General features: G+C 33.9%; 1 protein-coding gene across 2 annotated transcripts in view; it reads right to left on the minus strand.

Moving 5' to 3' along the window:
• Positions 1 to 13,060: 13,060 nt before the first annotated feature.
• The window catches only part of CDC73 (cell division cycle 73), a 97,974-nt gene continuing 83,232 nt past the window's right edge, over positions 13,061 to 27,802 (minus strand). For both annotated transcript variants that reach the window (XM_037497316.2, XM_037497317.2), the window contains exons 14-17: positions 21,364 to 21,525; positions 19,890 to 19,990; positions 14,778 to 14,919; positions 13,061 to 13,848 (exon numbers count right to left, since the gene is read on the minus strand). In XM_037497316.2, coding sequence (XP_037353213.1) covers positions 13,812 to 13,848; positions 14,778 to 14,919; positions 19,890 to 19,990; positions 21,364 to 21,525 — 442 coding nt within the window. In that variant the 3' untranslated portion in view covers positions 13,061 to 13,811. The remainder of the gene's footprint in view (positions 13,849 to 14,777; positions 14,920 to 19,889; positions 19,991 to 21,363; positions 21,526 to 27,802) is intronic.

The following is a 27,802-nucleotide window of genomic DNA, read 5'->3' on the forward strand; positions in this document are numbered from 1 at the left end:
TCAGGTTGACATAGAATTCACAACCCCATGGCTTCATTCATGCCTTTCATGCTCTACTGACAACTATAATCAACTATAATCCCCGCCCCCATTCTCTCACCCCCTACTCACATGCTACATTCAATTCTTCAGTTTGAAAATATTTTTGATTCTGTAAGTCTTTTTCAAATCTCTCCTAGTCTGTCCATCTCCACAGTTAGCACTATCTGAATGCAGAGCTTATCATCTCACCTTCCCACCTTCAAGTTCAAGCCGCTCCAGGTCATTTTCCAACTATACTGTTAACAGTGTTGCTGTCTTTCTAATATGAGAAAAGGCCATAAAGCAGTTAAATAATAGCGTGTACATGAATGTCCTAGCTTTTATTGCACTACAGTTAAGATGCTGTCATTAGAGAAATTGGGTGAAGGGTACTGAGACCCCTAGTAATTTTGCAACATCTGATGAATTTCTATTTCAAAATAAAACGTTTAAAAAAATGCAAGACCTCTGAGCCAGTGATGCCCCTTTTAGTAATGTATCCAAGATACACTAATACATATGTATAAATGTATATATAAATGGATATTCACTGCAACACTGATTATCATATCATGGTAGGGACTGTACTCAACCCAGATGTCCCTACAGAGAGTTGGCACAGCCATAGTGTGAAATAGTATGCAACCAGTTTAAAGGAACAAGACCTTGAATTTGAATTTGAATTTTTTTTAAAGAACAGGACAGAAAAAACTGAACAAATGTACAACAAAAAATTTCCAAGACATGCCAGTGAATAAGGCAAGATACAGAAAAATGCTAAGTATGTTGAAAGAGAGAAATGTATGTATATATTGACTCATTTGTCTGCACAATAGCACTGGAAGATTCCCAGGAATCAGGACACAGTAATCACCTCCAAGAAGAGAAACTGAGTGCCTTTTGAATTGCCTTTTATAGCATATGAATAAATCAATAGTTATTGATCAAAGATTCCTGCTACATCACAATGGTTACACTCAGGTCAGCCAGCAAAACTATCAAAACAATTCTTCTCTCTCCCATCCAGCCATCCAGCCATCCAGCCATCTATCTGTCTGTCTATCAATCATCTCTCTCTCTCTGGTTTCCTCATTCACCAGTGTTTGATCTTCTGGCTCTTTTGATAATACAAATATTCACATCAGAACGTAATTATAACACATGGCCCTTGTTGCTGCAACATAGCTTCTAGGAAGATGCTTATTCCCCATTCTGAAAGACCTTTCTCATGAGCAGCATACACCATCAGTCAGAATCCAATCAGAAGACAGAAATTACATCAGTAATTTCAACAGAGGAAATTAAATACAGAATTGTTAATAAAATGTGGTTAACTACTGGGCCTCCCTGATGGCGCAAGGGATTATTATACTGCACTATGAAGCTATCCACAGCCACTGCAGCATGAGTTCGATCCCCACCCTTGGAGGTGACCCACATTGTGCATCAGGCCTCTCCTGTCTCACCTCCTGCTCCCCTCAGCAGTGTATCTCAGTAGATCTGCCTGTTCTGCTCCACATTCTGTCTCTGGTGAATCTTCTCACCCTCCCACATCCCCGCATCTCTGGCCTGCACTCCAGCTCTTGTATGCATAAATAAATCTTTAAAAAAAAATTTTAAAAATGTGGTAACTACTAAAACGGGTAAAACTTTGATGGATATAAAGTTAAATATGGCAGAAACTATTCCTTCTATGGTTGTGGGATAGTAAAAAGAAAACCAAGAACCTGTGAAAACCATGCCCATTCTTGCTCTGGGACTGAGACCCATTAGTCTTTTGCAGAGAGCTGGCCCAGTTGCAGCACATGGAAGTCACAGCACATGTGGAGTCACAGGAAGCCATGGGTGAGCCAGTTTATCTGTAGAAATGATTTGCATGTTACCTGCTTGCAAAAGGGTGTACACTATAGCTGAGCTAGGAAGGCTGCTGAGGTGGCTGCCACTAGGCATTCTGCACATCATCCTGGGGCTAGGTACATACAGAACACCAGAACCAGAAGATGCAGCCCTTTCCCCTGGCTATGTCCCTACATTATCCCTCCAGTGTCAAAACCTAATGCTAAGCTGCTGGTAAAGGAGAAACCTATAGAGGTTCCAACGTCATTATTACAAAGGGCAGCAAATTGATAACTGGTACACAACTGAAATAAGATGTATTGTAGCAAGATGAGTGCTGTAATTGAAGGGTGTACTTGGTGCTATGAAAATTCAGAAGAAAAAAATGTGAACTTTTAATTACTCCTTATTAGAAGTTGATACTGTTGCTTCATTTTCTATATAAATTTCCTTTTATTTCTTTATAAACAATTTCTGTGATAATCCTCACACAGTGGATTTCTTTAAAGTTTTAAAGTCAGTTATGTATGGGACATGAAGATGTGGTTTTCCATTCTTAAATCAGTCAATATATATGGACAACATATTTCTGTTCAGTTGGTTTTAAGAACATTGTTTGGCCTGTTTTTCTTTTTTTCCTAAAAACGGATAATGTTAGCAATGGCAACTACATTATGCTGCTTGTAATAGGCAGAAGTCCCTCACGGAAAAAAAAATATATATATACAGATGTATATATCACAGATGTGACACTGAATTGAGTAATTAGCACACATTTTCCTAGCAGGGAAAGGAACACTTAGCAGGTCTGGAGATGTAAAAAGGAATGCATATTTAGAGACTACAAGGCAGCATATCTGGACCTAAGTCTTTGGAAAGAAAGCTTTTTCTCCACAGAAGCATTTTATTTGCATGTAGCTATTACATCCCTAAAAAAAGATTATCCCTGCTGTGTGTTGTCATCTTACTTCATGGTCCAGGATGTCAGCTGAGGTAGCTAGTGCAATGAAACCAAACTGATGGGATGGGAGCAGTTATTCTGCCAATTTTCCAGATATTTGCATTGCACATCAAATACAGGGCTGGAACTCCACACTTGTTTAACCTGACTGAGGTTCACAAAATTTCCCCAGCTCTGTGACCATCAATGATTTAAGCTCGCCATGTGACTGCCTTATCACATAGGAACTGGACAATGATTTTAGGATACAGCCTAGTAAGAGGCTGGCGCTGGCCTTTCTGCTGGGCATTGTTGATCCTCTTGAAGATGGCGGCACAGAAAGATGGTGGAAAGAGCTGGAAGGTAAGTTTTCATTCAATAGGACTGAACAGACAACTTGCCTCCAGGTTTTCAAAATCACTGACTCTCAAAATAGTGCATCTGTGAAGCACTTGTGAAACATGTAGATTCCTAAGCTATATTCCACAAAAACTCAGTGTTTTGGGCACAAGGGTCAAGGAATGTGCATTTTAACAATCACAGAACCTCTACCCTCCGCCCCACACTGTGGGATCCTGACACTCAAGATCCACGCACCACCATCTATAAGCACGGTATGAAAATGTTTAATGCAGTCTCCACAGCAGGGAGACAGACTCCAGGAAGCAGGCATGGTGATTCAGAGGGGTGCTAGAAGAAGACACTAAAATGTGTATTTAAATTAAGTTTTATTAATAGTTGAGATATAAATCGACACAGATGCCTTCACTTGATCTGTATACAGAACTAATGGAAGAACAAGACCTCATGGTAAGGTCCTTGCTCCCCACCAGCATAGTGGCAGACAATACTTCACACATTTACAAAATGGAAAAATGGCACAGAAAGAACTCTGAGCCAAAAAAAATACACGCATAGATAACTATTAATTGACATATGCGGGAACAAGAAAATGACAGAATTGACCTTTCTCCTAAACCTAAATCAGCTCTTTATCAAATTACAAAGTTAAAAATTATTAAATCCGATGATCAGAAGTCTGTGAATGAGTGAGAAAGTAATTGCTGTTGGAAAGTTTGTGCCATAAAAAAAAAAAAAATTTGAAATGATTATTGGAAATATTTGTTTTGTGCTTTTGTGACTGAAACCACAGTTTAATACCTATCCCAATTTTTTAAATATCTGCACAAATTAGAAATAATTCCTCACCTTAAAAAAAAAATCTCTAAAACCTGATAAAGGTTTTGTTCATATTCCTAGGTGTTTCAGTGGGTATTAAAAGTTATTTTTCAAAAAAATAAAATTTCTGATTAGTTGCAGGAACAAATGTCCATCATCCATGAAGTCATTTGTCACAACAGGGATGAGAAACTTAGAATGATTTCCCTCACTTACTCCCTGCTTGGGCCTCATACACTTAAGTTTTGCTGAGATAGCTTAGTACTTGTAGCTATTGATGCGGGAGTTTCCACGCAGTATGACTTTCCTACTTGAAGAATACTTAATATTTAATATAATGTTCCTAGCCACTCTATCACAGAACTCTATCACAGGTTTTTGTTTTAATTTGTTGTTTGTTTAAAGTTCTTGGTGCAGTTTCCTTAACTGAGGGTACTTCGAAGAAAAATTCTTTGGCGCCTCTCATATTCTCGAGATAATTTTACCTGGGGAAAGGATTGTAAGCTGTAGTCATCTCTAAAGCCTGGAAGTGCAATTTTCTTTTTACTTTGTAAATTCCTCTTTTTACCCAGAAATTCACGAAATTTAAGGACCTCCTCCTGCATATCTAATAGGCATCTCAAACTCAACATTCCCAATTAAACTGCTCATTCCCTCAGCTGCAAAATCTGATCTTCACACAAACTTTTCTATCACAGATAACAGAAACTCTATCCTTTTAGCTAATTCAAGGGAAAAACAAAAAACTTGACTCTATTACTATACACCACATACAAAATAGTCCAAGAATCTGATTGCAGGAGTCATTCCACCAAATGGTTCCACGAGGGTGCAAGTCCCTATCATTGCTTATCTAAATTACTGTTAATGTCCACTGTCTGGGTTGGACTCTTGTCCAACCAGAGTGTCTCTTAAAACTCTCATGTCACTCCTCTGGTTCTCAAATGTACCAGTGAAAAGATGAAGGCTGTGCAACAGTCTACAAAGCTCTTATTTCCTGTTATCACTTTGCCCTCATCTCCACTTCTCAAGCCCTTGCCAGCCTTTAAAACAGCAGGACTACTACCTGGGGGCTTTTAAACTTCCTGTTCTCTGAAGTGTTACCTCCAAGCCATTCTATGAGAATGGCTCCCTGGCTTCCTTCACTACACATACTGACCACCCGTATAAAATAGTAAACGCCACCTTGACCTTCCCCCAACACAGCCTCATCACTCTGCTTCATTTCTGTATCACTGATCATCTATTTATTGATTTGCTTTCTGTCGCTCCCCTCACCTCTACTCAATGAGTGTGGCCCAGGTCTTTACTCACCCTGCATCCCCAGCAACTAAGTGTGTCATTGACAAAAAATGGGCAAATACTTGAATGAAACACGTGCCTGAGTGTCCACCCTCAAAGACACCATGTTGCCTGCAATCTGGTCTTTTGAAACAATTACCCTCTGGAATTTGGTAATTGTGCCTTTAAGTTTCCTCTTTATTCTTGAAGTTCTTCATTTACAGTAAATATTCCCAAATTGTCTTCCAGGTGTTTTCATTCTTGCTACACTTTCCATGTCTTCCAGGTTGCTTCTGTACAGATAACTACTATGGGGTATATCCCAGGCAAACTCCATCAAGAATGGTCATTTTCCTTTTTCTAGACTTGATGTGTTGGGTTTTTAACTTCTAGAATTTTACACCGATTGAATTTCCTTGTGTGCTTTTTCCTTGTGACATCCATCTCCACCAGCAATTCTTTCTTACCACCCCACCCATTCTGAAAAGTTCTCTCTGTGGATGCCATCCCTAAGTTTCTTTAGACTATTTCCCTTTGTCTACTCATACCCACTCAACACAAGTCAAATTGTGGGAAGCTTTCAGTGGCAATAAACCCACAAACATTCAGTCATTTCTGCGTCTGTGGGCTGATGTTCTAACCCGCAAGTTGCCAGCTGCAATCACAGACAAGAGTTCAACCAACCCCACCTCGTTTCCTGTATTTGCAAGAACTCATACTCCCCCAGCCCCATGGGAAGATGTGGAACTGAGCCCAGCATGGAGCAACCCAGCAGGCAGATACTCTGAAGCTAGTCTTCCTAGAACAGCACATGTGGAATGCATGGCTTTTCCTCTAGTCCATGGCTCACTGGGTCAGGCTCTCACCTACTCAAACCATCTTTCTAGAATTCCGTTTATGTAAGATGAAAAATGCAATCGAGTTTACATGTGGTGGAAAAAGATTAAGTCCAGGGTGATAGAACAAAGATACAAGCTAGGAAGGGAAGATTAAAAGTACAAAACTCTGGCAGTGAGAGAGGTGGTAGGAGACATATGAAAGGACAAGTGTCTGATGTGATTGGACAATTTACCCTTTGTAATAAGAGGAAAGGATGCTTATATTCACACACACTTGTGAAATACAGTACTGGGAATTCATGGCTTGTTTCCCAAACCAAGAATACGTAAGGTCACTTCTGGATGAGACACTGAAGTAAGTGGAACCATACTTGGGTCATACCTACAGTACAAGGCTTACATAAGGCTGAAAGTAGCATCTAACCCATACCCTTTTAGGAAAAGACAGTTGACAACATTCTAAGATTTCTTATCCAAAATCCAGAACGAAGTAAAACTGAGGAAATAAGCGGCTGCCCAAAGAACCAGTGAAAACCCCTTTCCTACCACAGGTTTCTGTAGGGATTCATTTTTTCCAGTACTCACAAACCAGTTTCTGAACCATTCATGGTGCTCTCCCCCAGTAAAGATATGAGCATACAACTAAGGGGAGTGACCCCAGTATTGGCCATTTATGGAAGTTCAGAAGAGAGCAGAATTCAGGTCTTTCAACAATGATTTTACACACCCCCTAGGATGTTGGATTCAAAAGAGGCAAAGGACACAAACTAAACTCACATGGAAGCAAACCTGGGAAGACATATCAGACTCAAGACAAGATTGGAGGCTATGAGGAAGAATTTACATTTAGTATAAGCCCTCAAAGTCTGTGCTAACTGGACAAGTACTACTTTTAACTTTATTTTTAGGCATGCTGAGGGGAAGAATTGTGATGTAATCTATACCTTTTTAAAGCTTGAAATATTTAAAATGTACATGCACTGATCTCTTGATATACAGTCAGACTTTGAGGATGGATTCTTTAAAGTTCATGCTGGTGTGGTGTCCAGTTACAATTTTTTCTCATTGTCACTGACCTGAGTCACTAGCCTGTGGCTGTTTTCCCAGTCATCTGTATTCTTATTGTGATTATTTCAACACTCACATGGATAACAACCTCACAAATCTTTGACTCCTCCCTTATCTCAGTCACTTTCCAGGTCTTGACTTTTTCTCATCAATATATCACTTCTTAAAACTTCCTTTCACACATCCCACTGTCTGACCATCCCATTTTTCGTGTGTAATAGCAGCACTTTCTCAACTCACCAGCTCTTTCCTACCATTTTTCCTTGAACAGTTTACATTCCATGTACTGGTATGAGAATCATCACCTTGAGCACACAGGTTTCTCTGGCTACCTGAAAGTAGAGATTTCCTATGAAACCTTTCACAAGCAGAAAAGGCCTAAAGCAAAGACACAATTACCATTAACTGGCATGGGAAAATATTTGAGTATTCCCAGATCCAAAAAAGAATCTTCCAAATAATACATAAAATCTAAAGTAACATTCACATATAATAAAAGCAGGAATGACAGGACAAATATCCAGCCTACATAAAGTAGTTGCTGGGATAGGAGCTTGGTGGTGGCCCTCTGCTGGGGTACACAATGCCTTCATAACAGTTGCTGCTAAACAAATGCTGAACACCCTTACCATATAAGAAAAAATCCTCCTCAGACTTCAGCTAGCAAAAACAGGTACTGATGTAAATCTTTCATAAAAGCAAAGGGGTGTAATGCAGACATTCAAAAAGTGGGTGATACCTCTTTTTTCAACTCCCTGGACTGCTTCTACTTCTATCAAAAGTTAAATATCTAGCTTTTCTTTCTCTTATATTCGCAATCAAGCAGCTCAGGGCTGCTGGAGAAAAATCACTCCACAGGTTTTCCCTGTTTCACTTAAATTCATGACCATAACCCCAAAGGGATTTGCTGCCCAAATCCTACTACATTTTTCACTGAGTTGGAGTTTCCATGTAATTTATTTCTCATATTCCTGCATCAACTTGCTTTCAAACTACATTAATAGTCCTCGATTTATTTTATTTCATCATCAGTAACTCTTACACTTCCTTTTGAACTCAGTGATGCACTGCACAACAAAAACACATAACTAAGAATACAAACATTTTAAAACTGGTTTACAGTCAAAACCACCATAAACATTAGAGAAGCCAAACTATGCTAAAATAACTGCTTAGGCATGAGCAAGCTCACCGGGTCTTCACCAAGCATTACACAGACTTGATATATCAACTTTCAAACTATTTCATTTTAAAGAAAAACATTAACACATTTATATATTAACAATTTTTAAAAGAGAAATAGATGTCATTACCATATTTACAATTTTAACACTGTAAACTCGACGAAGGCATTTTTTCCATGAGTGTAATTACCGTATTTTATCACAGTGAATGTTGTATACAGTCCAATGTGTTTCCACTTGGAATTTTTTGGCAAATAAAGCACAGCCCAATAAAATGTCTATCCAAATGTGATAAACAGATCTCTCAGTAGCCTCAGCACTATTTACATTAGTTATGTAATATAATCAATATTCTCAGCATGATGCTGAGTTATAAATAGTTCTGTGCAAAAAGATCTACAAATAATTATTAGATTCAACGACACAGCCTTCTCCAGAACTACTTTTAATGATTTTTATGATCATTTACAAAAATTTGGAGCAAAAAGTCTTCCAACCTACCATAAATGCTGATCATTACAAGATTGAAAGTGCTCAAGAAAATGAGGGGAAATAAGCTTATTTGACAATGTGTTGTTTTTTATATACTAGCACCTTTGAGCCTTAAAAAAAAATTCAACAACATTCACAACTCAAGCTATATCTATTTTAGTTATATGGATCCTCACTCCAAGAGCAGATGACGAAAGGAACAGAAAAACAGAATGAAATAGGTATTTAGGGTCCACTTATGAATTGAGTGGAAATTAAGTTTGAATATGGCCCATTAAATTCTTCATTAAAAGAAATTCTGCTGCAGAAGATCCACAAATTAATAATTGGCACCATCAATATGGTGATGTGTTAATGATTTGATATGATATGGAAGTGGTCTGTTTTGAAAGTATAAAATGTTTAATTCAAGATGCTCTAACTTGAAGATAGATAAGATACTGCAATTTACCAGTATGCACACTCTTAATTCTATTGCACAAACAAGAACACAGGACATTTGACCATAACCAAACTAAGTTCAGCAGAGCAGGTAGTTTTACCTTTATGAAAAACTATGATTTTCTACATTTAACTCATTAACTTAAAAAGATTGTAAATGCAATTAATTCATTAGTTTTCAAAGTGAAAACTTCTATATTTATTTTCAAAACAGATGAACAGGATGTGAGAAAAAGACTGTGAAACACTTTTACATCAAAACTAAAATCATCCATATCCTATCTCAAAATAAAGTATGTCTTCTTGGTTGAATGTAACTTATTTTGGTTGGGAGGACGGGGTTGAGAATGTCCCTAAGACACATAATGTGAAGTACCACAAAATACTGTATTTAAAAATTAACACTAAAATCTTAAAACCCAATGAAATAGAGTCAGAATGAGAACAACACTTTATCAGGTCATTTGGTAGTCTAAGTTTAAGTTCCATTCAGAAACTACTTTGCTTGAAGAACAGCACAAATTGGTAGCTAAACCTGCCTAAACCATGTATGTACAGAACTGGATTACATATTAAGCACTATTATCAAACGTGGAGATTAAGTATCTTAGTAAATTTAAAGGGGCTAGAAATGGAATTGAAAGGCAAACAGAACTCTCAGAGAGAGATCATTTGCTTAAATTTCACACAGTATCAATCCACTTTTGGAATTTTGGTGATAAAACTAGTTTTATTTTCATTAGCTTATTCATTTAATAGCACACATTTATAACGTTCAAATCTTATAAACACTACCTAAATAATACATATAAGCCCAAACAAATCAATAACCTTAAAATACTATTAACTACTATGTATTTACTAAATGTGACTCTTTATACATCTATTGTAATTATTTTTCTAATATATGATACAAAAACCATTAAGTAGGAAAGTCAATATATAACCAAATATGGGCAATGAATAGGTTAGAACATATAGGACATGGCATTTCAAAATTTCTAATCCAATTCTTACTTTAAATCAAATTCAGCCATTTCTCACCTTTTTATTTCTAAAGTTAATAAACTATAGTCAAGAGTAACCAGTTAGACATCAAATCCAACTAAGTTATAAATTTCGATCAATATTAAGGCTAAAGCAATTAAATTTTTCATGTTTAACGTGAGCAGCTTCTATAATTGTATATATAAAATTATAAAAACACTGTTGGCTTCAAAGAATTTTATAAACTATAGTTCAACATCTAAGACTCTAAAAATAGTTATGGCAAAATGGCATTTTATTTCTGGCTGCATATGTATATCCTGTCATCATCTGTATTGTTAACACCAATAAAATGGAACTGTTAAATAGTGAGAAGTATGGCAACTAAATACCACCTCCCCCACCCTCCAAAAAAAGAACAATGTCATCACTTTAATTTTGTTAGGAGTCACAAAATTTTTATTTAGGAAAAATACTTCCCTTAATGTTTATTAAATAGTGAATTTTACTTTTAAATGAATAATTTCCTTTATTTTTCTGTGTAGACCAATTAAAATGTATGCCGCTTTCCTTTCATAAGCAAACTATTTGTCTAATTCTGCATGGCAGATAAATTAATACTTTACTTTCTTCTACCTTAAGAATTATAGAATTTTCCTCATGAATTAGTTATTTCTGTATGGATTGTTGTCATACTGCTGTTAAAAAAGAGTTAGTGAAGGATATGGACACATGGGAAACAAATCAAACTATAATACTAGTTTATAATGAAATATATTAAACATTGTTTAAATATTAAACAGTAAAATACTCCTATATTAAATAAATAAAACTTGAATTTATCATGAGGAACTATAGGCCAATACCAACAATAATGGAGATGTTCTAGTGCGAAGGGTAGCCACAAAAAAGAAAAAACTGGATGTTTAATACTGGTATTGTTTTCAATAACAAATTAAACCAGTGAGATTCTCAATCTTTCTGGAGCATAAAATTACCTGGAGAACTTTTAAAAAATACTGATGACGAGGTTTTGTCCCAAATAATTTAAATCAGAATCAGGATTCAAGCACTGGTATTCTTAAAAGCTCCCAAATGATTCTGTGTAGTCAGGGTTGAGAACTATGATGAAAACCTATAAGCTTCTGTTACCTGACTCAGAAAAGTGTTCTATGAAAAAAGAGATGGAATTTTCCTCTACCAGTGGGACAGGTCAAGAATGTCTCCAGTTAACATTAACTTACAGTTTATTAATGTATACTCTTGTCCATTAAAATACCTGTTTTTACTTTTTCATTCTTTATAATTCTGTATTTTCAAACTCCAAGACCAAGTATAATTAGTCAAAGTACATTTTTGCAACGAGTCTGTTATACTGAAAATTCACCATTCATCCATGCATTTAAGTATTTACTGAATGCCTACTATGTGCAAGGCACTATGATAGGTGCTACTTGTAGGACTTGGAGTCATGAGAGAATGACCAGTGATCAACTGAAATTTTGGGTTCCCCCCCGCCAAATCAGTGGCTAGAAAATAAATTACAAGGACCTAAATATGGGATCAAACTGCCAAAAAAGAGATATACACTAAGGATTTGATTTTACGATACATGACATAGCATATTAATTCTTTTCCTAATGTTTCTTACAGTATTTCCAGAAGCCTTTGAATATACATAAGGCAAAATCACGATAGAAAAATAAACCCTGTTTAAAGTAGATGTTCCCAATTTTAACCACTCTTTATCAAGTAAATTTCATACATGACGTTAAGTATAAATACTAAAAATCTTTATAGAAAGGTAGTTCATGTCCACTTGTAGTAGTCTTAACAAGTAAATTTACATTAAAACATTACAGATTCTAGTACTTAACTATTTTATCATGGAGAAAGTTTAAACAATACATAATTTATTTTGAAGACAGATTCATATGTTGAGATATTCTAATGTGAACAAATTTGAGTTTTCTTTTATTTTTTCAAGAAAGGATGCAGAAAAGGAGGAAAGAAAGGGGCAGAATCTGTTTAAACCTTATAAATATCCTAAAACTTAGTAACTTTAAATGTTAACTGCCTTTCCTCTGAAGAATCTAGTGAATTCCATATGAATAAATACTTTTCTATTCACTACTGGTATGAACTTCTGTGGTTACTTAAAAAATAAATAGTAAGTGCTTCTCATCTGTATGGTAACAATTTCAAAATGAGGCTAGGTAACGTTAGCCTAACAAAAAGGAGCTAAATGTTTGTAAAAAATAGGTTAACCAAAGAGAGATCATTGAGGGGAAAAAACGACATGAGATGAATGATTAGCAAAAAGGCTAATAACAAAAACTCTTTAGGTTTCAAGTTGCTTTTAAGTAGTAAAAGGTGAAATCAAGACTCAAGGAAAATGCATATTCACTGTGCCTTGGATGCAATACTCTGTCTAAAGTAGAGAAGTAGCAAAATATTTTACTAAGTTAAAATATAGGTTTTATATTTTATACGATATTGAACACACACATAAAAATACCAGTGTTTTTATCTTGTTTCTGTTCAGACACTTAATTAAGCAAATGTGTTCTTTGGTGTCTGGAATATTTTATCAATATTTAGGGATAATGTAAGATAAGAATTCCAAGATCAACATGCCTAGAAAGAGAAGACTCAAAATACTATACCATATAAAGGATCAAAGGTGAACTTATGAGAAAAGATACGGAAGTTAAGTTACATTGCAGTAGGACTAACACATTTACTTTCCCCCGAATCATACTATGGATCCCAAAATAAAAAGAACTATAGCCTATTGGATTTTTAATCTGTGTTTTGAAATTTTTCAAGTGGAAAGATATCACAGATAGAAATATATTGTTCTAAGTTTTAAAATCACCAAAGTCAGTGAGAAGAATGTACATTCATTAAATGTATTCATTATAAGTAAAGAAGTCTTGAAAAAGCTAAAGAGTTTAACCAAAGCTGAAGAATTGTTTTTGATTTTTCATTATTCCTTTTAAAATAAAGTGTAGATATAGTACACATACAGATTGATATTTTGATTCATTCAAAATAGTCACATCCCTTTGCTTGGTTTTGAAAGTTCCAGAAATTAAAAGTGAATACCAGTCATAACAGTATTTTCAATAAAAGGAATTAAAGAGCAATGAAAAATCAGAAGCAAGATGGCTTAAAGAGCCTTAAAACCTCTAAATATACACACATTTATAACCTGTATTTATTTTCTAAAGAAACAAATTTAAGTAATGCTAATTTTAACCAATGGAGAAAAAAACTTCTATCAAAATATACAATTTCCATTACAGACTAGAAGGCTAATATTAAAAAAATAATTGTAAGCCAAAAAGTTTGCTTATATGGATGACAGGCATCATCCCTTTGAAGCATAAAGCATCAAATAAGATCTTATAAAAGATCATCTGTGACCTTCTTCATTTGTAAGTTCTTGATAAATTCATAAAGCTTGAGTGTCAGTCTTTACATCAAGGTATATCCATGCTTCTTAATCCAGATTTCCAGGAAAAGGGGAAATCAAGTAATTCAGAATCTCAAGTGGGATTTATGTTTTACCATGTACCTGAAAAAAGAGTATTATAATAGGTTATAATGATTACATAAATTTTAGAATATTTAGATTATTACATATAATAAGCTGATAATTTAAAAAAAAAAAAAAACAAAATCAACAGAAAAGGATATTTTGTAAAAAACCAGAAAACTGGTACTGTAACATTTGTAAATATAAGGGCTTTTGAAGCAAATAATCTGACAGGTTCTGGCTCAAGTAACAAATGTTTCTCTTTAATAATTGGTCCTTACTATAATTGTATTATTATACTAAGTATATTACAATATTGCTCTTTAATGTATTATCAACTGTAATCATTGGGGTAACTCAATCACTTCTGACTTTGAGGAAACCCATAATACTCAGCAGAGAAATATATATCAAGAAAGCTAAGGATTTTAATGACCTCAATTAGGAAGAAAGATTCAATGGTGTTAACTGTGATCCTATACTGTTTTCAAAGTTTCCAATTACAAAATTGATATTATTATAAAGGGCTTTAAGAACTCTATACCAACAACTAAAATTAATTCAACTACTGGATTTCTTTTATGAGCTACCCATAAATCAAATTCAAGATCAGACACTTTTCTGTGCTGACCCCCGCTCCACCAAAACAAACAAACATTCTAGGTATCACTTAATCCAAGCCCTTTGAACAGAGAAATAACAAGGTTCAGAAAGGCATATAGTTCATTAGTCAGATCACAAAACCATTTAGTTCTTCTGACTCAAACGTTTAGTTTTTCTTCTACTAAGCTATAAAAAGTCCTTTGTAAAGTCAATATAACAAACATTTGTTAATTATTTACTGTAGGTCAGTTAATTAACAATGTTTCAAAAAGGAAGCTGGGGGATATGGTTCACAATTTTAAGTAAACTAAAATCTAACTGACAGGAATAAAGCAGAAGTTAGTGCATTTCAGGATCAAAATTACCTATCCAATGTTTCCCAGAACCGTAAGAAAACTGGTCTATCCAAGTGACGTTTGTGATAGCTGAGTTCTAATACTGTTACATCCCATTTCTGAACATTTGGATCCAGACGAACTTCATCATATTTAAGATGGAAGGCTTTAACTATACAGGGAGGGGGGAAAAAATAGTATTTTTTATTCATGCTTCAATCAAAATTATGAAAATGTTTTATTAAAGAATAAAAATATTCAACACAGACATCAACTAAAAAAGTAAAAAAAAAAAATCCTTTCACCAACCAAAGCTATATATAACCAAAGTGATATCTTAAATAGATATTAAGCACTGTGGTAGCCTCAAAACATTACTTCAATACGTATTTACTGAGAGTTTATATAGCCAGTCACTGGACAGTGGAATGAATAAAATATGACTAAACACATGTAATCTGGTGAAGGATAATATGAAAAAAATATTTAAATATAGTATGATAAGGGTAGTGGTACATGTCAAAGAAACGCAAGAAAATCAACCTTACCCAGAAGACCATGATATTCAGAAAAGGCTTGTATGGGCAGATAGATTAGGTCATAATTGTAGACCAAAGGTATAGTAAGACTTAGGCAAATACAGAACAAAAATGACCCCTTAGCAATACAACTATGATCAAAGAGAAAATGGCGCAGTCTAAGAACTAAATAAATTTAATGAAACTACCTCATGCAAAGTAATGTAGGGAAAAAAATAACATGTTATACTGTGGGGGCCATACATGGGAGTTCATATTTTTATTTAAGAATACAGGGGATTCACTGCACAGACTTATGATAAAATTGAGTACCAATAGGAGAGAGATTTGCTCAATTGGGGAGAAGATAAATGTATAGTAAGAAGATTCAAGAGATAATCAGGGAGTAAGAACTAATGGGAGATGGTAAGAAATGATGATGAGAAAAAGAAAAAATTGGAAGGCCTTTTGAGAAGAGTACTTAGAAGTAGAGAAAATTTAAATGCTACAAAAAGCAGATCTTAGCAAAGTTCTAGGAGAAGGGGGGTTTCAGGCAAGGGAATAACTGACACAAAGGTTCTGTGATGGAACAGGCTTGGAATGCCTACAAATATATACAAATTCTTTGAAAACAATGTAGAACTTTTTTCGGTATGAGTTAAAAAAAATTCTATTTTATTCCAAAAATGATAGTAAGCCACTAGAAAGTTTAGGACCAGGAAGGTAAAAATTTTCTGATTTTCATTTTTAAAAGGTAACTCTGGATGTCAGGCAGATGAAAGACTCTAAAACAAAACTTCCCAACTAGTGTGTCCTGCAAACAGGTTAACAGGTAGCCATAAAATACTGACTTTCTCCCTTATCATTCTATCCTTGATCAGTTGAATCATTCTAATTTATTATTAAATCCTCAATCAGGTTATCATCAGTGGAGGTTCTCCTTTACATATACACATTATGAGATGCTTAATTTTTCTTTACCTTTTTAGTTTTTTCCTAGCATGCATGATTATTACTACCATTATTATCTAGTAGTAGGGATGTTTAGAGGGGGGAAAAAAAGGACTATTTTTTTTTTTTTTGGACAGCTATTTTAAGGATAGTTTGTCCCTTCCAATATCGCTTGCTAGTTTACTAGCTTTTGATGTTAGCAAGCAATTCAAGGTCTAATTCTTGAGGGAAAATTCAAAATTTGTGCCATATAAAGCCACTAACTTTTTTTTTAATTATTTGCTTTTAGAAATATAGGACTCACTGATTACAAATTATTAATATAAATTAAATGAATTTAAATAATTCATCTTGAAGAGGCTATTTTTTAATTTTATACATTTTTTAATTTCATTTTTCATTTTTGTACAATGTATGCATTTTCATCTTGGTTATAGTCCCCGTGAAATTCCCACCACCCTTGTTTTGATCCTACTGCCTTCTCCGTCCCTGTAGTATGTCTGGTTTATAGCTGCCTGTTGATTTTGATTTTTACTTTATTATAATTAGTCTTTTTCCTGATCCCTTATTTGAGTTTTCTAAATTCCTGCTGAGTGAGAACATCCAGTATTTTTCTTTTTCTTTTTGGCTTATTTCACTGAGCGTGATCCCTTTCAGCTTCATCCATTTTGCTGCAAATGGCATGAGTTTATCTTTTTTGACTGCTGAGTAATATTCCATTGTGTATATGTACCACATCTTCTTGATCCAATCATCTGTTTTTGGGCATTTGGGTTGTTTCCATAGCTTACCTATTAATAGTAAATAGTGCTGCAATAAACATAGGGGAGCAGATGTCCTTTTGAATTACTGCTTTTGTGTCCTTTGGGTAGATAACTAGGAGTGGAATTGCTGGATCATATGAAAGCTCCATTTTTAGCAGATTGGGGAACCTCCACACAGCTTTCCACAGTGGTTGGACCAGTTTACACTCCCACCAGCAGGGTAGGAGAGTTCCTTTTTCTCCACATCCTCGCAAACATTTGTTGTTGCTAGTTTTTTTTAATATGTGCCATTCTCACTGGTGTAGGATGGTATCTCATAGTTTTGATTTGCATTTCCCTGATTACAAGTGATACTGAACATTTTTTCATATGCCTGTTAGGCATTGAAAGAGGCTATTTGTATGGTCTCAAAAAATTCAGATAAATATATAAAAATATTTTATGGTGGCATAGAAAATACTAAAGCAATATAGTTCACAAATTCAGAATTACTCATTTTTTGCTAACTGTATGAATTTATCTCCCCTTTTTATTACAGGAACAAAGAAGCCTAAGAAATAGAAAAGTAGCTCTTTTGAAAAATACTCAGTAAATACAATCAAGGCATATCAGATTACAAAGGGATAACATAATATAGAATATCTCAAATGAAAAGCTCCCTCACTGACTAGTGAAAATTTGTAGATATTAAAAAATCTTCATCAACAAATGTATATAGGCATTTTAAGCATTAAAAAAATTAAAAAGCATAACCAATTACATTATTCAAATTTCTCAAAATTTTGAAGATTTTAGCAATTTTATGCAATTCAATATTTAATATCTTCTCTAAAAATATGTATTTCTATATTGCACAGTATAGAAAAGATAATACTAATTTTTATCAAAGCCCATATGGATAATTTTACCCTCAGGTTTTCCCTCTATGCTATATAAATATTGTCATTTACTGTTATGGGGAAAGAGAGAGAAGCTAGATGAGGCAAGCAATAGAATGGCTTAAGCAAATTATTGGAAAAACCAACTGAGAAAAGAAACAGCTTGAGGAAGATGAAAGAATATAAAACAATCAATTCCATTTGGAACAGGTTGCATTTGATGTTATCAAAAGAACTACGAGGTAATCAGTGAGATATGTAAGCCTAGAATATCAAAACACAGACATAATTTTAGAATAAAGACATATTCTCTCTTTTTGAGAATATGTAATTAGAAAAGTGAGAATAAAAATGTGTAGTTGAAAGGCAGAAGGAAAAGTAGCTAAAGAAAGTTTAACAACAAGCCCTTGGAAAAGAACATTTTTAAAAAAAAAGAGGACGGAAGAGGGAAGAATCAAATTCTGGTAAGGAGATCAAAAGTATCCAGTATTTGGGTCACAGTATGAGTTTGGTGTGAATAGTTTGGTTTAGTCAGAGTCAGACTACAATAGAGAGAGAATTAAATGCAAAATGGTTAGTAGAGACAATTCTTTCAAAGGTTTAGTGATAAAGGAAAATACAGAAGAAACTAGAAAGAAGGACAAGTGAGATCAAGGAAATGGGTTCTGGTTTATTTTTTGAAGATACAAGGAGTAAAAGAACTTTCATTTGAAATTCTGATAGAAAGTAGTCAAAAAGGAAGGTTGAAGAGAAAGAATAATTCATGGAAGAAAATCTCTTGGTAACAGGTTTTTGGAAGTTTCAAATTTCTTATCTAAATTTCAGAAGACTAACAATCTGAACAAATGCAATTTTAACATCATTATATTCTTTAAGAAATCTAAATAGCCTATATATCCTAAAGACATTCTAATTATTTTTTTATTTTAATAATATGCAAAAGAACAAGCAAGAGGTAAAGTACATCATTCAGCTTCACCGATAATTTAAATTAAAATTTTCCCCTCTCAGCATCTTTTTCTGTTTATCAACTTGTTTTGCATTACTCAAGTTTCAGAAATAACAAAAAAAAATTTATCATAATATAATAATACTAGCATTCATTTTTAAAAATGAAGGTAGGAGAGTAATTAAAACTCTCAAGCTTGGACAGTTCCTAGCCTGAAAGAATGGTGTGATACTACTAAAAAATAAAAAAGCTAAAGTTGCTTTTAAAGGGCTGATTTTCACAAAAGCACAATCTACATTTATAAGTATTAAAATTGTCATTTCTAATAACATATTTGGTTTCATGAGAATGTCTTTTAAAAAGGAATTTCACTAACATTACTAATTTAATTGGGCACTCAAGTTCAATAATCATTGGAATATCCTTCCCAGGAAATAAATGGCTAAATTTATCAACTCTGGGCATTGCAACACATACCAACATATGGTCAATTAAAGACACAGACCACATGAAATCCAATCATTCAACAGGTATCTACTGAATGTTTTCCCTATGTCTGTACTGAGGACAGGGTGATCAAGACAGATAAGCTCCTCCCATCACAGAACATACAGTGTAGCCAGTGAAGACTGACAATAAAGATACAAAAATAAGATAAAACACCAAACAACACTAAGTGCCAACATGAAAATATGTCAGCTTACAGAATAACTGAAAGAAACAATACTATTTCCAGGATTGTTTCAAAGGAGTCTGAAAAGAGAGAATACTAGTGCTCAGATCTGAATTAAAAAGAAAATGCAATCATGACACAATTATTCTAACAACAGACTCAGCAAAAGTCAACTCACACAAAAACCTGCCATCAATATGTGGCTATGCAACAAGATTTATGACTTAAGCAACCAAGAAAGTAATTATAAATATTGGGGAACAAGTGATATTAACTCCCAGACAGCGAGTGTTAATGTTGGAAAAAAAAACGTTTTAAAGACATTTCACAGGTGCTTAAAAATTAACATTATATACCAAGCAAGCATGTGTTTATATTGGATAAGCAGTTGAAGTAAGGAGAATCTTACTTTTAGCAAAAATGTCAACTGGTGATCCATCAGGCAAAAGCCATGGCCAACCTTTGAACTGCCATGCAGGACCCTGCACAAAAACTGCCACAACCCGGTCCCTACAAATAGAAATGGAAAAGAGGGGAGAAAAGATACAGAATATCTCAATCATGAGTTTTTTTCACTGTAAATTCTTAGTGAAAGAGTCTAATAACTATTCATGTGATATAGTCTTCTGCCAACACTCCTGGAAGGCAAGCAAAGTCCATTACCAAAACTTTTCATTACAATGTCATCATTAGAACACATTAATGATTGCTATAGTTTCCATGTATCTGCTTTTTCACCTGAGCCTTAAACATAATTACATGTACAATTCTTATATGTGATCTTTTTAGCCTTTTATCTTTGCCCTTCTATTAATTAGAGTAAGGGCCCACTTTTCCAATGCAGTGGGGAACAGGAGTTGATCTATTAATTGAAAAAGTTCATCTTAAAAGGAAATCATTTTACTTTAATTAGAAACACTAAATTACAGTATTTCACCAACATTTTAAGAAGCCCTAAGGCCTTGTTTTTCAGTTCTTCTGATATCTGGAAAGTAATCTGGGTACAGAAACCATTCTGATTTTTTAATTTTTCCAATCATTTATACTCAACCTAAATTCTGTAAGTTTTATTTTTAAGGAATGTATTTTTCCAACCATTCAACTTTGCTTTCTTGAAATGAACATATCACTTTCAAGGCCTTTATATTTCACTTGTTTACAAAATATTCAATTAAATAGAGAAATTATAATTAAGTTATAATTGCCATAAACAATTTAAGCCTATAACTAAAGAGGCATGAACAAAATCATAACAGCAACAATAATTAACATTACTAAGATTTACTATAAGCATTTACTAAGTTTTAATGCTGTTCTAAACACTTTATACATTACTAATGTTAACAATTTAATCTTCAAAACAATTGATGGGATAAAGACTATTATTATCTCCATTTTAGAGAGGAGGAAACAGAAGTGCCAGGGCATACTGAAAAACAGTCCAATGCCCAGAAGAGGAAAGGAGGATAAGGAGGGGAAAGGAGTGAGAGAAGAGGGAAAAAGAATGAGAGAGAGGGGAAAGTAAGTGACTAAGCCTGTGTACTGGCTCAAATGCTAAGATTGATAAATCATGAGAAGAGCTGTCTCAGTATTACTGAATTATTCCAACCTTACATCTACTCCCAGACACTATACTGATAATCTCTGTACTCCATACATCCAACAAAACATTAAACATTACTGTCTCTGTTGTTCAAAAGAGAGTGTTTAAATAAAGTTTAGCTATCTAAAATGTTTAGGTATTATCTCAATGTTAACATTTCTGATAATGTCAAATCAGACAGGTTTCAAGGATAGATTCTATTTAGAACTCATGATAAAATCTGGTACTTAATCATTATGCAAACAATTAATGACTATGTTAATAATACAGACTGTCTTACCAGTCTTGAGGCATAAGTTTAAGGGGCTGGTCTACTACTCTATAAGGAACTGTGACGCTAAGTGCAGTACCCCCTGGTTGCATCTGGTCTTTTCTTCTCTGTATTAGGGTTTCATTTTCTCGTTGGCAGCCTTGTTTCTTCTTTTCATCTGATGGGACAAATCTTTGAAAAAAGATAAAAAATCAAATGTACTCAAATATATTCCATGCAAATGGGGAAATAACTGTATTTTGAAATTATTTATTGAGATTTAAAACAAAAATGCTTGAATTTTCACAAGAACCAGTCCTTCATGGAGAGATCATAATACTTGAAGAGTACAGATCTGCCCTTTACAACACAAATTACATTCATCCATCCAGTACTTAGCATTCTCCAAAGTCACATAAGAGATCACAACAATTCTTGATTTCTCAACTGCTATTAGAGAGAAATTTTATTACAAACCGAAAGGTCACTTGAAATGAAGATGATATGGCCACATTACAAATGAAGATGGTGAGTATAGGTATCTTCCTAGATAGAAAATTTAGCCTACCCAGGAACTTCACAGACACCTGTTTCACTTTTACACCTCAGCAAAACTTGAAAAATGCCATCAGTATAGGACAAGGAAGAGGATTAAGACACTGGCATGGGAGTTTTGGTGTAGGATGAGTGAAGCATGTGCACATATGGAGGCGTGAAAATGTAGCCCCAACCTTATGTAAATATCAATTTAAAAAATGCCATTTAATTTCAAGGTTGCTTTGCAAATTTTAAAAAGCAGGGGAACCAAGTCAGTGTTTGCCAATAGTCTTTCAGTAAACAATTTTAGTAATCCAGTAAATTACGAACTCTAAACAGTTCAATTTGGTACTGTACTACCAACAGATAATCTCAAAATAATTTAGCAATCTAGCAGAGCTGTTGTCAGGTCCTGATTTTTGTTTACAAAGCATTTAAAAGGCTTATTTTTGAAATACACATACACGCACACACACTCTCTCTCTTTCTCCTAATACACTCTCACACACTCTCCTAATATACTCTATTAGCATATTTTATGATGCTGTAGTCCTGTCCCTCCAATTAACGGAGGGTGTGAGGGACCATGCAATACTGCACTGAGTATCATTCTCTTCTAATTTTTAAAAGACATAAAAGGACAAAGGGAGCTTATTAGAGCTTGCATTTGGTAAGGTCCTTTGAAAAAATGTCAATACCAGATACTGGGTTCATCCTATAGCATACTGACATACTAATTTTGTAGTTATGAAAATTTTTAGTACATGGTAATTGTGATAATATTGAAATTCATTGTGAGCTATGTGTTCTCACATCAATTTCACATCTAATGGAAAAGATTTCCCTATCATTTAAAAATTTCCCCTAGATAACCATTTTACTTCCTATGGATTTTCATTATTTAATTAACCAAGTTCACTCAGAAAATGTTAAATACTAACATTGGGAATAAAACATTTTTTTAATACACATGCAGTTCTAATGTAACAACAAATAATGAAAGCAGAGTAACGTGGTAACTTACACAACATGCATACATACATGCATATACAGTTGTACAAATTGTGGACCATGATCCTTTGAAGCTTATATTTCAGGCACAAAGAACAGGGTCTTATAACCAAGAGAAAGATGCTTTGCTTTAATTTATGAGTCTACAGCCATATGGAGTTAAATTATTTGAATTCTTAAATATAATACTGCAACTCCCTCTTTTCTGTATTTTGAAATTTTAGTATGCTGCAAAGGTATAAATCCACTTATGAAAAATTAGTTATAATAAACTTTAATAACAAATGAATTGTAATATACAAATGAGTGATTACAATACACACAACTTAAGTCTATTAAACACCTAGTTTAACTTGTGTAAGAAATAAGCTATATCTATATATCTATATATAAAGCATTCACATGTTCACATTTTTTAAAGAGCTTTTTATTGAAGTACATTGCATTGTAACATTACATAAGTTTCAGGTGTGCATCACGAAAAATCAACAGGTTCTATATGTCTACACATTCATTGGTGTGCCTTATTAGAGTTCAGAGTCACTAACATGATTCTTTAATTATATACCTAGAATTTTCAGTATTTTAATTTCTGAATATATTGAAGCATTTTTTCTTAGAACATTAGTCATCTCTTGTTAGCAGTAAAATTTACTTCAAAATTACATTTTATATCACATGATGAAAGGAAAAAAAAACACCAATTAAAGTTGTCTCAGAAATACTCTATGTAAGTCAGAGACATCTCTCCTCTGAGGAAATTGGCCTCTTCTCAAGGATCAAATGCACTGCTTGATGTTTGTGACCCTTTTTTATGTATCTCTATAACAAAATTTGCACATCTCCAGAAAAAAAGCAACAGTTTCATCTACCAGTATCCTCCTTTCTTGAGTTCCATAAAGTACTTGGTTGTCACATAACATGAAAATGAGGTCAGTCACTCTGCCAATAGGAATGCATGTTATACAAATATTAAATTCATGTCCAAGTGCTTTATATCACTGTATTTTTGTCCATACGGTAACATTTCCATTGACATAAAATTTACATATAGTGAAATTCACACTCGCATGAGTTTTGATAAATGTATACCCAGTGTAATCACCACTCAGACTCAAGATACAGAATATCTGCATCAAACTAGAAATGTTTCCTCATGCACTTTCAGTCTATCCTGACCCTCTCTCCTCAATAACCATTATTTCTATTTTCCATCACCATACTTCCCTCATGTATGTTAGTTCTGCCTGTTTTAGGAATTCATATACATGGAGTCACACTAGATACATTTCTTTGTGCCTGATTTCTTTCAATTTAGTGTTTCTGATACGCACTTATGTTGGTGGAATATATTAGTCATTCTATTTTACTACCAAGTAAAATTCTATTACATATATATGCCACATTTTGTTAATATATTCTCCTATATTGGACATTTGGGTAGTTCCAAAAATAGGATAGTAGCCAAAAAATTAAAAAAAAAAAAAAAAAGACAAACACCCTATTATAAACATTGTTGTATTGTTTCTTGTGGTCATGTTTTCCTTTTCCTTCTATGAATACCCATGAGAATTCATGTAAGTAGGACAAAGTACACAGAACATCTTAAAAGACATCTCTGAAACAGCAAGAAATACAAGATTTTTGGGACAAAGACTGAGCAAAGACAGGGACCCAGAGAAGTAATTCTGTAGACTTCCATCTCTAGAAGAAGACAAGGGCCTTCTAAGTAATAAACTAAACAAATGTATGCTCTGTTTACTGTATTTTACTAGCTTTGTGGAATAGGAAACAAAGTCCAAATTCTGTTCAAGGAAGGAATCTACTAAAAGCTCCTTTCACAAAGCTAGGACTCTCAAAGGTTTAGTATAATAATAAACAAGAAATAAACCAAATGTCCATTAATTTTTCTTCTCCCCAATCCCTAGTCTTAACTGACAACATGGCAACTTCAAGGAAAATCAAACCTCAGAATTATAAACTAAAGTTCACTTTGATTTGCAGCCAACAATTAATAACCCTGGCCACAGTGACTGATTCACCAACAAAGACACATCTAAGCCTGGCTAATAAGACTTGATCTAGAATTTTTGCTGGAATTATTGTAAAGCATGTACTATCTTTCTACTATAATTGTTAACCTGGAGGTTCCTGATGATCTTTTTTGTCCCTGAAGGGGGACAAGAGGCATTGGGGTGTGGAGAAGGAATCCACCTTCTTGAGTCAAAAGACTTGAGTTAAAGCTACTTCAAGTTGATTTTTACAACTAAAAGTTGCAACTTGGGCCTCCCCTGGTGGCACAGGTGGTTGAGCGCCATGCTGTGAAGCTGTCCGCAGCCTCTGCAGCGCTGGCTCAATTCCAGCCAGCTGGTGAGGGTCCCACATGGCGGGGCAGACCTCTCCTGTCTGGCCCGCTGCTCCCCTCAACAGTGTATTTCATCAGTCTGCCTGTTCTGTTCCCCGCTCTGTCTCTGGTGAATCCTCTCATCCTCCCATGCATCTGGTCTGTACCCAGTTCTTGTATAAAATAAATAATCTTTAAAAAAAAAAAATAAAAAAAATAGAAGTTGCAACTTACAACTAACTACTCTTAACAAATACAACAAGAATGACACAATTCACCAATATCTACTGAATGGATACATGTTATTTAAAGAAATATTTTGACATCCATTGATTTATCCAATATTTGCAATTTACTTACTACACTTTAATTTCAAGTGTGGTTGGTATGATGAAAGTCATTACTGCTTAAACAGGTACAGTCTACTGAAATAACTATATTAGTAATGGCAAAGAATAAAATAACGATATGATAATATACAAAAAACAGGTGTCAGACTTTGTTATTTTGAAAAATAGAACATATTTGTAGGTTAAAAATTTATTTTCCCCTTCATAAAGAAGGTGAAATGTGGGGGCAAAAATTAACAATAGCTGGATGTTAAAGAAACATAAATGACAATTTAAACTGATTCCATTTGGTAAAGCTCCAAGTGTTTAAGAGATACCCCCACCTTAATTCGAAACTCTAAGAATTTCCACAGAAAAAATTTCAAGGAAAGGGACAATAAAAGAGCAAATGAAAAACAGTCAAATAAATAGTAAAAACTAAGTAAGGAAAAGAGGTATCATGAATAATAGGTCAAAATAAAAGGTAACTTTCAAATGATGAAATAAAAAAATTAAAGCCTATAAAACAGGGCCGTAAATATGAACAGGGAACAAAATTATTTTTAAAAGACCAAAGATTTGAAAAGACCTAAAAAGAACCAGTAAAACTTAAATATAAGGCCTCTAAACTTTAAGATGCAATTTATAAACTAAGAATAAGATTAGAGCATAGCCAAAAAAAAAGAAAGAAAAACAAATACAGGTTAAGCCTGAAGAAATTATTTAGAATGCAGAATACCTGAAAACAAAATTCTTTAAGAAACAAGGAGAATAAAATGAGGTCTGAGGTTTGTCTCATTTCATATCCCAGAAAGATGAAGAGGAAAAAATGGAAGTGGGGGGAGTAATAACTAAAGAGGTTAAGGGTCAAGATATTCTAAGCTAATGAAAAACACAAATCCAAGGATTTAACACTAGTGAATATCGTATGTGATAAATAAGAAATCTACATCTAGATATAGCAGATAAACCCATTTGAAATAACCAAATTTAAAAAAAAATGAAAAACCAGATAAAGCATATTTCCTTCACAAGACTGATTATCCACACAAACAGCTGACCTTTCATTATCATCAATGGAAGCTAGAGACAATGCAGTGTCTTCAATGTGGTCAGAAAAAAAAAAAAAAACATTTATTTTTCAATGTTATTGAATCATTCTGCATTGCTTGTGGCTGCCAAGAACTACGCATAATAAACTGCCTCTTCCCTACGTCTCAAGTATATAATTTCCTCACATGCATTTCTTGTGCAGTATTTGACTAATCTAAGGGGAACTCTGCATATTTTGGGGACATGCTCTTCATGGAACTATCCTCTTCAGAACTTTTCCCTGTGAAGTTACCATCATGGTCAATTCATAAGTTCCATCCAACCAATTTATTTTAAATAAAATTCTATTAAAACTTCTCTCAAGATCATGTTTATATTATTAACTTAATTTTGTTATCTATATACTAAAGGGTACAGTGGGTTTTGTTTTATTTCATTTACTTATTGAAGGACTAGAAAATTCAAGAAGCTTCAATTTTACATGATACCAAACAGAATCTATGCCAACATGAGTTATGGGTTACAGCCAGTACTATAATTGTGTGGAGGAGGTTTCAATTATGCATTAATTACAAAGCAAAGCCTCCAGCTGACTTAAACTGCAGGGGAGATGTCAGTTGCAATGAGGTGTTAAACAATGAAGGGAGTGTTTTAAACTTAGAAGAAAAATTAAGCATGGTCTATCCTAACATGTGGTCTGTTTTACTGTTTGGCTTCTTTGTAATAAGGCAAAGGAGAAGGACACTAAAATTTACTTTGTGGTCTCTGTCCTATTTACTAAACTCTTTTATGAAATAACATTTAAGTACTAGATTTGTAATATATTCAGATGAATATTATAAAGGTTCTCCAGAATAAAAAAGACAATTTTGATTAACTTTTTAAAAATTTACTATGAATTTCTGTAACCAGACATTTATTATAAAAAATTATGTTGTCAATTACTAAAATTTGTGAGAACTGGACAATATAAAATTTGCAAATTGTAAAAGACAACAAGTGAGAAAAAGCCTTAAAGACCGCTAACTCAAATATAATAAGTGGGGAAAAAAATCGAGTATAATGACTTAGGTCTGTAAAGTGTCTACTTTTCACCACACTTTCAATAAAGCAGTAAGGCTAAGTTTTATACTAATAGGGTTACATATTTTATTTCTTCTCATCAGTGGCAATTAATGACCCCTAACACACTATT

The sequence above is a fragment of the Talpa occidentalis genome, unplaced genomic scaffold, assembly GCF_014898055.3.
Source record: "Talpa occidentalis isolate TD23 unplaced genomic scaffold, MPIMG_talOcc4v2.1 talOcc4.8, whole genome shotgun sequence".
Lineage (NCBI taxonomy): Eukaryota > Metazoa > Chordata > Mammalia > Eulipotyphla > Talpidae > Talpa > Talpa occidentalis.